At 57.9% G+C, this 12,104-nt stretch overlaps 1 protein-coding gene across 2 annotated transcripts; it reads left to right on the top strand.

Annotated features, from left to right (window-relative positions):
* On the top strand, positions 1-11,997 carry BRPF1 (bromodomain and PHD finger containing 1). 2 transcript variants are annotated; one of them, XM_064432780.1, is made up of 13 exons: positions 1-807; positions 1,695-2,654; positions 4,860-5,016; positions 6,082-6,213; positions 6,556-6,684; positions 7,640-7,952; positions 8,449-8,760; positions 9,713-10,000; positions 10,090-10,237; positions 10,786-10,922; positions 11,008-11,126; positions 11,233-11,387; positions 11,476-11,997. In XM_064432780.1, exons 1-13 carry the CDS (start codon positions 212-214, stop codon positions 11,657-11,659), a joined length of 3,630 nt encoding a protein of 1,209 aa, XP_064288850.1. In that variant the 5' UTR covers positions 1-211; the 3' UTR covers positions 11,660-11,997. The 2 variants fall into 2 exon arrangements, with proteins under 2 accessions (XP_064288850.1, XP_064288849.1); XM_064432779.1 differs by having other exon boundaries at positions 2-807; positions 8,446-8,760.
* Positions 11,998-12,104: the final 107 nt, after the last annotated feature.

Consider the following 12,104-nt stretch of genomic DNA (forward strand, 5'->3'; position numbering starts at 1 on the left):
TTGTTGGGGCCGGCCCGGGCCCGCCGCCGCCGCCGCCGCCGCCGCCGCCCATGGAGCCGCCCGCCCGCTGAGCGCGGCCCCGCGCCGGGGAGCGCCGCCGCAGGGAAGCAGCGGGCAGCGGGGAGCCAGGGCAGGGCGGCCGGGGCCCGGGGAGGGGGCGGCGGGGCGGGGGGCCCGGCCCGGCCCGGCCTCGGCCCCCCGCGGCCCCGCCATGGGCGTAGATTTCGACGTGAAGACCTTCTGCCACAACCTGCGGGCCACCAAGCCGCCCTACGAGTGCCCGGTGGGCACTTGCCGCAAGATCTACAAGAGCTACAGCGGGATCGAGTACCACCTGTACCACTATGACCACGACAACCCGCCGCTGCCCCAGCACACCCCCCTGCGCAAGCACAAGAAGAAGGGGCGCCAGGCCCGCGCCGCCAACAAGCAGTCGCCCAGCCCCTCCGAGACCTCCCAGTCGCCCGGCCGAGAGGTGATGACCTACGCCCAGGCCCAGCGCATGGTGGAGGTGGACCTGCATGGCCGCGTCCACCGCATCAGCATCTTCGATAATCTCGACGTGGTGTCCGAGGACGAGGATGTTCCCGAGGAGGTGCCCGAGAATGGGAGCAATAAGGAGAACACGGAGACGCAGAGCGTCCCGCCCAAATCTGGGAAGCACAAGAACAAGGAGAAGCGCAAGGACTCCAACCACCATCACCACAACGCCTCGGCCAGCACTACCCCCAAGCTGCCCGAGGTGGTGTACCGAGAGCTGGAGCAGGACACCCCTGACGCCCCGCCTCGTCCCACCTCGTACTACAGGTATTGTCCCTGGCTGGGTGCGAGGAGATGCCCAGGCTCATGCCCTGGGTTTGGAGGCGGAATTGGCCCCATTCTGTTTAAGTGGCTTGCCCGTGGCTACTGGAAATGGCCTTTGTCTGCCTCTCCCAGGTCTCACAGAACTGGCCGTTCCATGGTTTCAGGCTCCTGGGGCTCTGCCTTGTGTCACCACAGTTCTGAGGGGTCTGTGCACCTACAGAGCTCTCAGTTGTTGCTTAGGTCATTGCCAGAAGTTTGATTGCTGTGCTCTTTCCTTGCTGGAACAGTACCTAAAATCAAAACAAAACCCAAATTTGTCCTTTTGCCTCTCATTCTCTCTTTGGAGGTATGCTGGGATATTTTCAGAGCCCTTCAGCACCAAGGTGTACCTGTAGCATCCATCTGTTTGTGGGCATACTTCTTAATTGTTTTCTTACAGTACTTTGTGAGAGATTTGGTGGATGCAGTGGCCCCAGTTAATACCTCAGGCAGGAGTTAACAGAGCCCCATAATCAGAATTAATGAAACATGGCACCTCCATGCATGGTTATTGTGTCTTGGTTGTGAGGCTGTTGCCTCCAGAGCACTGGCACTTGCTGGGTGGCCCATGCAGGCCCCCTCCTTGCACTGATGAGTCTCCAAGGCCTGACCTTGCTCCTTAGACCAGAGTTGTTTTGTCTCCAAGCTGCTGTTGTTCTGCTCTGCTAGTCAGGGTGCAGCAGCACCTTCCGCTTCTGCACATTCCTGCTTTGTCCCTGTTTCTTTATTTTGACTTAGAGCTCAGCTGGAGCATTTGAACATTCCCTCAGTCACAGAGAAGTCCTGGAGCTGAGGCTCAGCAGCTCCAGACGTGTCAAACATGCCCTTACTTTCCCATGCTGTCCTTCCAGGTACATTGAGAAGTCGGCAGAGGAGCTGGATGAGGAGGTGGAGTACGACATGGATGAGGAGGATTACATCTGGCTGGACATCATGAACGAGAGGCGGAAGAACGAAGGCGTGAGTCCTATTCCCCAGGAGATCTTTGAGTACCTGATGGACCGGCTGGAGAAGGAGTCCTACTTCGAGAGCCACAACAAGGGGGACCCAAACGCCTTGGTGGATGAGGATGCCGTCTGCTGCATCTGCAACGACGGGGAGTGTCAGAACAGCAACGTCATCCTCTTCTGCGACATGTGCAACCTGGCCGTGCACCAGGAGTGCTACGGGGTGCCCTACATCCCCGAGGGACAGTGGCTCTGCAGACGCTGCCTGCAGTCACCCTCGCGCGCTGTGGACTGCGCCCTCTGCCCAAACAAGGGGGGGGCCTTCAAGCAGACGGACGATGGGCGCTGGGCACACGTGGTCTGTGCCCTCTGGATCCCGGAGGTGTGCTTTGCCAACACCGTCTTCCTGGAGCCCATCGACAGCATCGAGCACATCCCGCCCGCGCGCTGGAAGCTGACCTGTTACATTTGCAAGCAGCGTGGCTCTGGGGCTTGCATCCAGTGTCACAAAGCCAATTGCTACACTGCCTTCCATGTCACCTGTGCCCAGCAGGCCGGGCTGTACATGAAGATGGAGCCCGTCAGGGAGACGGGTGCCAATGGTACCTCCTTCAGCGTGCGCAAAACCGCCTACTGCGACATCCACACGCCGCCAGGCTCCGTGCGCAGGCTTCCCGCCCTCTCCCACAGTGAGGGGGAAGAGGAGGATGAGGAGGAAGAGGAGGAGGGGAAGGGCTGGAGTTCTGAGAAAGTCAAAAAGGCAAAGGCCAAGTCGAGGATCAAGATGAAGAAGGCGCGGAAGATCCTGGCAGAGAAACGAGCTGCAGCGCCTGTGGTTTCTGTGCCCTGCATTCCCCCCCACAGGTACGACCTGCTGCCCTCTCTGGACTACGGAGAAATTTCTCCTTTCCTCCATGCTTTGTGTCCTGCTTCCCATGTGAACATTATCCTATTCCCCTCCTTAGCTTTTTGCACAGGTACTTCTCATTTTTTGCCTCAGAGGGCTGTGGTGGTTTCCTCTGGGAGTCCTGCAGGGAGGCAGGGCCATGCACTGCCCCACAGAGGTGTCTGGGCCCTCGGCAGGGCAGGAAATAGCTGCTGTTAGTTTAACAGTAGAGAATTAACTTGGCCAGATGCATCAGGAAGCAGCTGGAGGTTCCCAGCCCTCCCTTCCTGTTGCGCTGACCTCAGGCACTGGAGTAAACGAGGCGGGGAGGAGGGAGCTGCTCTCCTTTCTGCTGAGGTCTGTTTTCTCCTGAGGCTGTGTCAGGCAAAAGACAGAAGTGTGGGAGTGATTCAGGCCTGGGAAACGGGCTTATTCCAGGGTTATTTTGGCTCTGGAGCAGAGAGGTCTGCAGTGGGGATCCCTGTGCTCTGCTGAGCAGAGCTCATCCATCCCAGCAGCCACGTACTGCTTGCTGGGCTTCCTCAGTGCTGTCTGCCAGGCACAGCAGCAGCTGCTCCTTCTTGGCGCTGCCTGCTGGAGCAGGGCCGGGCAGCCACGGGTGCTGAAAGCTGGCTGTGAGGAGGGGTGGCTGGAGAGCACCAGGGCTCCTGCCTGCCAAGGAACACCGCGCTCCTGAGGCTGACTCCCCAGTGTGAGGCCTCACCAGGGGTTATGTTTCTGTCACATTCCAAACCTGTGGTTTCATGGGAAGGTGCAAACACTCTGTAGTTACAGTTGCAACTGCTTTATGCCTTGACTTGTTAGATTGTTGGGCTGGCGTGCAAATCCCAAAACAAGAGCATCTAAAAGCCTTGCCAGAATTTGTCAGTGTAGTTTATGACTCTGGATGTCCTCAGCAGCATGTAAAAGCACATAAGGGCATCTTAGGATGTTTTTGGATCTCATTGTCACCCTGCAGCAGGCAACACCCAGTTGAGCACAGGTTGGGCTTGGAAGCATTTACCTTTGTGGTGGTGAGCCACCAACCCTGAGCTTCTGAGCTCTCCTTCCTGTGGCAGGAGCTGTGCTGGGGCTGTGACCATAGGACACTGTCAAAACCCTCAGACCCTCAAGACTTATCTCCTGTGCACTTGGAAGGGAGCACATGGAAGCCATGGGCTATGCTCTCTGGGCAGCATTCTGGTAACTTGGGGAGGCAGGTCTGCCACAAGGCTGCTGGCTTTTTACCATGGTCTGTTTGTGTCCCAGACTTACGTTTTTGCTCACTCAGGGCTTGCTCCATAGCAAGAGCCTCTTTTCTTATGTGGGAACATGCTGGCAGGCAGTTTGTAGGGTCTTGCTGCTATTGCATTCACAGCAAAACCTACACTGCTAGAATCCTGTTGGGATTAATTAATTCTTCAGGGGCTGAATGCCACGTCTTCCTGTGGGAGCTGTGCTTGGCCAGTGATGGCATATGAGGCAGCTGTCCCCAGTCTCCAGCTGAGGCTGATGCAGGTTGGGTCATCCCTTGGGAAGAGCTGTCCCTGGAAGGTGGGGAGATGCTGAAGGTTCATCCCTTTGTCACTCTACTAGCAGGGCATCTCCACTGAAGGAGGCTGTCCCAGCCCTTCCAGACTATCTGCTGTTGTAGGAAGTGAGCAATCCCTTTTGTGGTGTTCTGGCCTGTTCAGGATAGTCTTGGATGGGATGTCTGTTGTACTCATGCCTCCTGCTCCCTCCTCGTGCTTTGCCAGGGTTTGAGTTTCTCTGGTAGCTCCATCACAGCAAGTGGCCCTCAGCCAGGTAAATAATGGTTTTGGGGTAGTAGCATCATAACACTTGTGGTCTCAGGGACCATGGGAGCTGTTAAAGGTCCAGCCCCAGTGTGGCTGCCTTGCACCCCAACCTGCCCCAGGCTTTGCCCAAAAGTTGGCAGGAGGTGGAAAAGAAAAGTGTGTTATGGAGGGGCAAGGCTGCACATTTCCTGGCATCCTGTGTTGTGCCTACACTGTGTGACTTGGTGTTACAGAAAGTCCTGCAGTGGAAAAGGATGGTCTCTGCCTGGGGAGCTTCTCGGCTGTGCTGGGGTGGCCTTGCTGCTACATGTCCCTAGCCAGGGCTTCTCCTGCAGCAGCCAGGCTTGATGCATTCATGGACTCTGGTTCTTCTCCTTTCCTCAGGCTCAGTAAGATTACAAACCGTTTAACCATCCAGAGGAAGAGCCAGTTCATGCAGAGGCTGCACAGCTACTGGACTCTGAAGAGACAGTCCCGCAATGGCGTCCCCCTGCTCCGCCGCCTCCAGACACACCTGCAGTCACAGAGAAACTGCGACCAGGTAAGGAATGCTTGGTGGGGGGCTGCAGGGAACCTGCCTGTGTGCATGCTTCCTGCGCCTTTGGAGCTGTGGGCTTGGAGCCTTTGCTGCATGCAGTGCCTGCAGGTGCAGAATGGGGGTCAGGGGTATGAGCTTTCAGACGAGGAAAGGGCAGCCCCAGCTGCTTTTGCTGCTTCACCTTCTCCTCCGCTCTCAGAGTTCAGAGAATTGCCAGGCAGCGACGCCACTGGCAGCCTGCCACAAGAAGGGAATCCTGCCCTCTCAAGCTGCCACACTGAAGGTATTTCCTTTCTTCTGCCTGCATTTAGCCAGTAGTGATGGCAAACCTGCCAGAAATGGCTCTAGTATGAGGCCACTGTGCCAGGCAGTGTTGAAAGAGATGGCCAGGGATCTCCAGAAAGAGTCTGGACCGAACCAAGGCCTCGCTTCTAGTTTCTAATACTGCTCCAGAAATGCTCCTTCTGGGTGCTGCTTCCAGCCCACAGTCAGCACTTCACAGATGCGAAATCTGGTGCCAGAGAGGAAAATTTTTCTTCTGGCTCCCCATCTGAGCTGTAAATCTTTCTTTCTGAGCCCTTTGTTGACTGTGACTGGGCAAGGGTTTCTCCTACCTTTGTCTGCTCTTATTTTTGCTGGAGAAGAGTTGAGGCTGCTTCTGCTCAGTTTTGGCTATGGCAGGATAAAAGCTGTAATTTTTTTTGGTGCTCCAGAAATGAAAGCAACTAGAGCTGTTGTTCCCTTTTTGAGCTGTTGCACTTTGTCAGAGCTGCACAGACCTCTTGGGCAGCTGCAGGCAGTCAGTCAGTCATGTTAGGAAGAGTATTTCCAGAGGCTCAGGATGTGCACCCCCTGACATCCTAAGGGCTTGATGACCAAAGGGCAGATATTTAGCTCTTGCCAGAAGTGAGACTGAATCACCTGTCTAGGTTTCAAGAAAGGAGCTGTGACCTTTGCTGCACCAGCAGGTCAGGCATGCTGGTTCCCTTTGCCAGGGAAGAGCCCCAGCACACAGGTAGAGATGGGAGCACATCTTCTATCGGCTCATGGTCTCTGATGTTCCCACAGAGAGACACTGAGGATAAGAACTGGGCCCTGAAGGAGCAGCTGAAGTCATGGCAGCGCCTGCGCCATGACCTCGAGCGTGCGCGCTTGCTGGTGGAGCTGATACGCAAGCGGGAGAAGCTCAAGAGAGAGACGGTAACGATTGCCCCTCCTTGGGGAGCTGCTGGGGTGGGATCAGCAGGGGCTCCTTACAGTGCTGTAGGTGTGCCGGGGTCCCCTCGGCTGTGCTGCGCTCTGCTCCCATGGCTCCGAGCAAGGGTGGCTGCTCTGCAAGGCACAGGTGGGGTGCACAGGTGCTGGAGCCGGTGTTACACCTCTGCTCCCCAGGAACGGGGCTGAGGGGCGGTCCCTACCCCTCAGCAAGGAGAGGAGAGGGGTTGCTGTCCTGCAGGGCCGCCCTGCTGCTCCCTGGGGACAGTCCTCCCCACTGCCTGGCTGGGGCCAGGGGCTGAGCCCCGCTCTGTTCCTTTGTTTCAGATCAAAGTGCAGCAGGTGGCACTGGAAATGCAGCTCACCCCCTTCCTCATCCTCCTCCGCAAGACGCTTGAGCAGCTGCAGGAGAAAGACACGGGCAACATCTTCAGTGAGCCGGTCCCTCTGTCTGAGGTAACAGAAATCTACGAAGTAAGAACCCCCTCCCCAGATTTCTACTTCACTCAAACTTGTCCCTTGCTCGTGCCAAGGGCTGCCCAGGGTGTGTTCTGGTCCAGAAGAACCCTGAGCAGCCTGGTTCTGGCTCATGCCAGCACCACTCACTCACCAGAGGGGCTGTGCAGCAGTGCCCCTCCTGGGTGAGCCAAATGCCGAACAGCTGAGCTGGTGACAGCTGGGGCACAGCACTTGGCTCTTCTTCTGTGTGTATTACTGGTGACACCCCAGGGTCTGAGCAGCTGGGGATTCCCACTGGGAAAGGCAAAGTGCCAGCCCTTAGCAGTCAGCGTGCTCTTACCTGTCCTCTTGTGAAGGCCTCTGCTAGATGACTGAGCACGGCACAGAGATGGGTTTGACCCTTAGACTGTCCCTGCTGCAGGCAGGGCAGATAATTCCTGAGACTGTCACTGAGTCCCCGCCTGGGAGCATGGCAAAAGTCCACATGGTCTCTGCAAGATCCTGGCAGCAGGTCAGCATGGAGGCATCTTAGCAGATGGGGAGGAAGGCTGCACCATCTCACCTGCCACCTGGACGGCTCTGTTTTACCTTTCTGCACTCACCTTCACCCCTGGGGCTGCACTTGCAGCACCCTCTCCAGGGAATAACATGTAGCATACTGAATCCCAGCTGCCTGCAGGCAGGAGTTGAGGACAGGATGCTGGCGTGTGTGCTGGAGCTGTAAAAATGCTTCGGAGTGCATATCCGCTCTAACAGGTTGAGCACAGCACATGGGCTTCCTAGTCCGGAGGCGTTGCTGTTCCTCAAGCTGCAAAAGCAGACGGCATTCCCCGATGTGCATTTGGGCAGAGCACAGGGAGTGATACCTGATTCCTCTAACAACTGTTTTCTTGGAGCAGGTACTGCTAACTGTGGCTCCTGGGCTCTTAACTCTGGCTCTTCCCTCATGCAGGTCCCAGACTACCTGGATCACATCAAGAAGCCAATGGATTTTCAGACAATGAAGCAAAATCTAGAAGCCTATCGCTATCTGAATTTCGATGATTTTGAGGAGGATTTCAACCTGATAATTAACAACTGTTTGAAATACAATGCCAAAGACACGATCTTCTACCGGGCAGCCATCCGTCTGCGGGAGCAGGGAGGTGCCGTGCTCCGGCAGGCTCGCCGGCAGGCAGAGAAGATGGGCATTGACTTCGAGACAGGCATGCACTTCCCCCACTGTGTAACAGTGGAAGAGGCTCAGATCCAAGACATTGAGGACGGTGGGTACTCAGTCCCTGTCCTGGGGTACGAGGGCTACTAAAAGGTAAAGCCTGGGCAGAGTCAAGGCACTCAAGAGTCTGAGCTGCCTCCTCTGGGAGGTTAAGTTGAATGCTGGGCTGTGTGTCCCCACTCCCTGGAGACCTGCTGGTTTTGGTAGCCAGGTGCTTAGCAGCCCCATTAGGTTGGTTCTAGGCAGTGGTTTGTCTGTGTGTCCTTTCTTTCCTGCTGCATCCTTGTTGCAGACAATCCCAGTATACTCCAAACTGCTGATCAGCCTGCTTTCTCCAGTAGTCCCAACTGCCTGAGTTCCCACAGGGCTCCTTCTCTTGGTCTTTTAGGATAACGTCCCTAAAGGGTCCACAGAGGTGTTTGGTGCCATCCCAGCTCCTTCTCCCCTGCAGGGAACCTGGATTGCCTCATGCCCTTTCAGGTAGAGGTGCTCCACTGAGTTCCCGATTTCTTCCATCCATCTGCTCCTCTTTGTTTCCCCAGAAGATGTGCGGCTGCTGCTCTCAGAGAATCAGAAGCACCTGCCATTGGAGGAGCAGCTAAAGATCCTGCTGGAGCGGCTGGACGAGGTCAACGCTGGCAAGCAGAGCATCGGGCGGTCCCGCCGGGCCAAGATGATCAAGAAGGAGATCACAGTGCTACGGCGGAAGCTCGCGCACCCGCGGGACCTGGGCCGGGAGGGGCTGGAGCGGCACAGCTCCTCTGCCAGGGGCGTCCTGCAGTCCCACAACCCCTGTGAGAAGGACCTGCAGACAGACAGTGCTGCAGAGGAGAGCAGCAGCCAGGAGACTGGCAAAGGTAATACTCCCTCCAGAGCTGCCAGTCTGAGGAGCCATGGGGAGCTGCCTCTGGACAGGCCTGTCTGGAGAGAGGCTGCCCTGGCAGGTGCCTCCTTAGGCAGGAGGACTGTGTGGGCAGCTCCCCACACACACCTCGCTCTTCACTCCTCCATGGGAATGAGGCAGGTGGCCTTTTGTGGGACAGTCCCTTATCCCACATCCCCCTGTGGGGACTCCTTGTTTCCTGTAGTGCCTCCTTCAGGGGCTGGTGCCAAGTATGATGTGTGTGCCTCCCCAGGCTCCCTCCCAGCATGCTCACTGGATAGTTTGTAGTGAGCTGTGCCAGCCAAGCAGGGGGGATTGGATGAAACAGCCACAGCCTGGTGTGTGTTTGCCCCTGGGGAGGGTTGGCAGGTTGCTGGTGTTCACAGCTGCGGTCAGCAGTCACCTGGTGAATTCATCTCTTTGTCAGTCGAGGAGCTGGATGCTGTTCCAGAGACTGACAGTTCCAGCTGTGTGATGTGGAGCATGGGGTGGATTGTTTCCTTCTGATAGGACCTACCAGTTTGGCCATGTTGCCTGGTTTCTAGGGGCATTATGGAGCAGGTTGCCTTTGGTGTCCCTTCCTGCTGGAGGGCATGGGAGGGAGTTGCAGCAGCAGTGACTGCTGAGCTCCAAATGCTCTCCCAGGGCTGAGTCGCACAGGCCAGCTGCCAGCTCCCTGGATGGAGATGCTGAGCTGGGCTCTATGGGGAGCACAGCAAAAGCACCAGGCAGAGCTACCATGTGTCACTGAGCGTTTGCCACCTCTGCATCCCAGTCTTGTCCCCTAATCACTGGGAAAAGCAGGCTCTTCCTACAGTGAGGGAGGATCTTCTGAGATAATGTAACCCAGAAACAAAGCTGTTTTGTGATACCACTGCCACCCAGTCCCTGCCATCAGGGCTGCAGCTGACACCTCTCTCTTCCAGGTCTGGGTCCCAATTCTTCTTCTACCCCAGCACATGAAGTTGGCAGGAGGACCTCTGTGCTCTTCTCCAAGAAGAACCCTAAAACTGCAGGCCCTCCAAAACGTCCAGGACGCCCCCCAAAGAATCGAGACAGCCAGATCCCTCCTGGGCATGGGAGCAGCCCCATTGGGCCCCCCCAGCTCCCAATAATGGGGTCCTCCCAGCGGCAGAGGAAGCGAGGGCGAAGCCCGCGTCCCAGCTCCAGCTCAGACAGTGACAGTGACAAATCCACGGAGGACGCTACCATGGGTGAGTGCAGCTGGGCAGCCGTGGTCCCACTGGCAGCACATGGCAGGCTCTGGTGCGGTGGTAATGCTCTTTGTTGGGGTGTTTTTCAGACCTGCCAGCCAACGGTTTCAGCAGCGGGAACCAGCCCGTGAAGAAGAGCTTCCTGGTGTACCGCAACGACTGCAACCTTCCCCGGAGCAGCTCCGACTCGGAGTCCAGCAGCAGCAGCAGCAGCAGCGCTGCCTCAGACCGCACCAGGTACTGCCCCTGCCCGGCTCTGCTGACAGCCCAGGGTGGCAGTGGGCAGCTCTCAGCCTTGCGTTTCTGGACAAGCACCCCGTTTAGTGGTCTCTGTCTCGTTCATCCTGTAGCACAGCTGCTAATCCCTAGAAGTCTGTGGGGTTTGTGCCTTTTTTAATGTAAAACTTAAAAGGTGCGAGTGTGTGGCAAAGGGCCAGTAGGGAGCATGAACTAGGGAACATGAATTCCCTGTTGGCACAGCAACTGCTCTGTCATTGGCCCCTCCAGCAGCCAGTGCCAGCAGCTTCCTGCCTGTGCCTCTAATTTGGATGAGGGCACATCTTCTGGTCCTCCCAGAAGATGGGAGGGTCTGGTCCTCCAGAACTGGGTGAGGGTCTGGCTTGCACCCTGGCAGAAGCACCTTCCCACCCCTGCCAAGTCCTTCCTGGTCCCAAGGCCGGCAGTTGGAGGTCACAACCCGGGTGTTCCACCAGCCTGGCCCTCTGGAAGAGTTTCTGGAAGCTTAACATGACTCCTACTGATAGCTCTGCTCCCTGTCTCCACAGCACAACACCCTCCAAGCAGGGCAGAGGGAAACCCTCCTTCTCCCGGGTGAACTTCCCAGAGGACAGCAGTGAGGACACATCAGGGACAGAGAACGAGTCCTACTCCGTGGGCACGGGACGAGGCGTGGGGCACGGCAGTAAGTACAGTGGCTGCACAGCTGTGTGCCTGGCTGGCACCACCACCCGGGGGGACACAGCTGACTGCCCTCTCCTCCTGTGCAGTGGTGCGTAAGGGCATGGGGCGTGGCGCAGGGTGGCTGTCTGAGGATGAGGATTCTTCCCTGGACGCCCTGGACCTGGTGTGGGCTAAGTGCCGGGGTTACCCCTCCTACCCAGCGTTGGTGAGTACTGCCTGTTATCGGGGCCTCCGAAATCCATGTGCCCTCCCTGCAGACTGGCTCTTGGGGTCCCTGTTCTCCTCTCAGCCCTGCCCTGCTCGTTTTGCAGATCATTGACCCCAAGATGCCGCGGGAAGGCATGTTCCACCATGGGGTTCCCATCCCTGTGCCCCCCTTGGAGGTGCTGAAGCTGGGGGAGCAGATGACTCAGGAAGCACGCGAGCACCTCTACCTTGTCCTCTTCTTTGACAACAAGCGCACTTGGTAAGGCCTGGGCGCCGAGGGCTTTGGTGGGGGGGGTCCCCAGAGACGATTGTAACCCTCAAACGAGGTGGCCCCCCGCTCTCCACAGGCAGTGGTTGCCCCGGACGAAGCTGGTGCCTCTGGGGGTGAACCAGGACCTGGACAAAGAGAAGATGCTGGAGGGCCGCAAGTCCAACATCCGCAAGTCGGTGCAGATCGCCTACCACCGCGCCATGCAGCACCGCAACAAGGTGCAGGGCGAGCAGAGCAGCGACTCCAGCGAGAGCGACTGAGCCGGCGCCGCCGGCCGCTCCCCCGCCGAATCTCAGGGCAAACGGGGCTCGGTGACCCCCACCCCGTGCAGCTGGCCTGCACCCGCGGGGGGCCGGGGCACCGGGAGGGGTGGGGCCGCTCCCCCGTGCCCCCCTCACTCTCCCGTTCCCGGTGCCCGCTCCCCCAGCCCGCCGCTCCCCGGGATGCTGTTCTGGCCGCCGCCGTGCCCCAGGGCGGCTCCCCGCGCCCCGCACCCCCGTGCTGCCCCCACCCCTGGGCCCAGCCCCTGGCCGGCCCCGCGCTCGGACGTTGTTTGTATTTATTTTGAAGGAAGAAAAAAAAAATCTATTGATTCTTAGAAAATAAACCTCCACTGCGGAGCCGCGGCCGCTGCGGGCGGAGCGGGGCGGGAGCGGAGCGGGGCGGGCGTGTGCGGCGGCTCCGGCACCGCTTCCGTCTGCCAGC

This window comes from Passer domesticus, chromosome 9 (assembly GCF_036417665.1).
Source record: "Passer domesticus isolate bPasDom1 chromosome 9, bPasDom1.hap1, whole genome shotgun sequence".
Classification (NCBI taxonomy): Eukaryota; Metazoa; Chordata; class Aves; order Passeriformes; family Passeridae; genus Passer; species Passer domesticus.

Coding starts and splice junctions, on each gene's coding strand:
- BRPF1 (XM_064432779.1), top strand. CDS start 212: ATGGGCGTAGATTTCGACGTGAAGACCTTCTGCCACAACCTGCGGGCC. Junction 8,761..9,712: donor CAGCCAGGAGACTGGCAAAG/GTAATACTCCCT, acceptor TCTCTCTTCCAG/GTCTGGGTCCCAATTCTTCT. Junction 11,388..11,475: donor TTTGACAACAAGCGCACTTG/GTAAGGCCTGGG, acceptor CGCTCTCCACAG/GCAGTGGTTGCCCCGGACGA.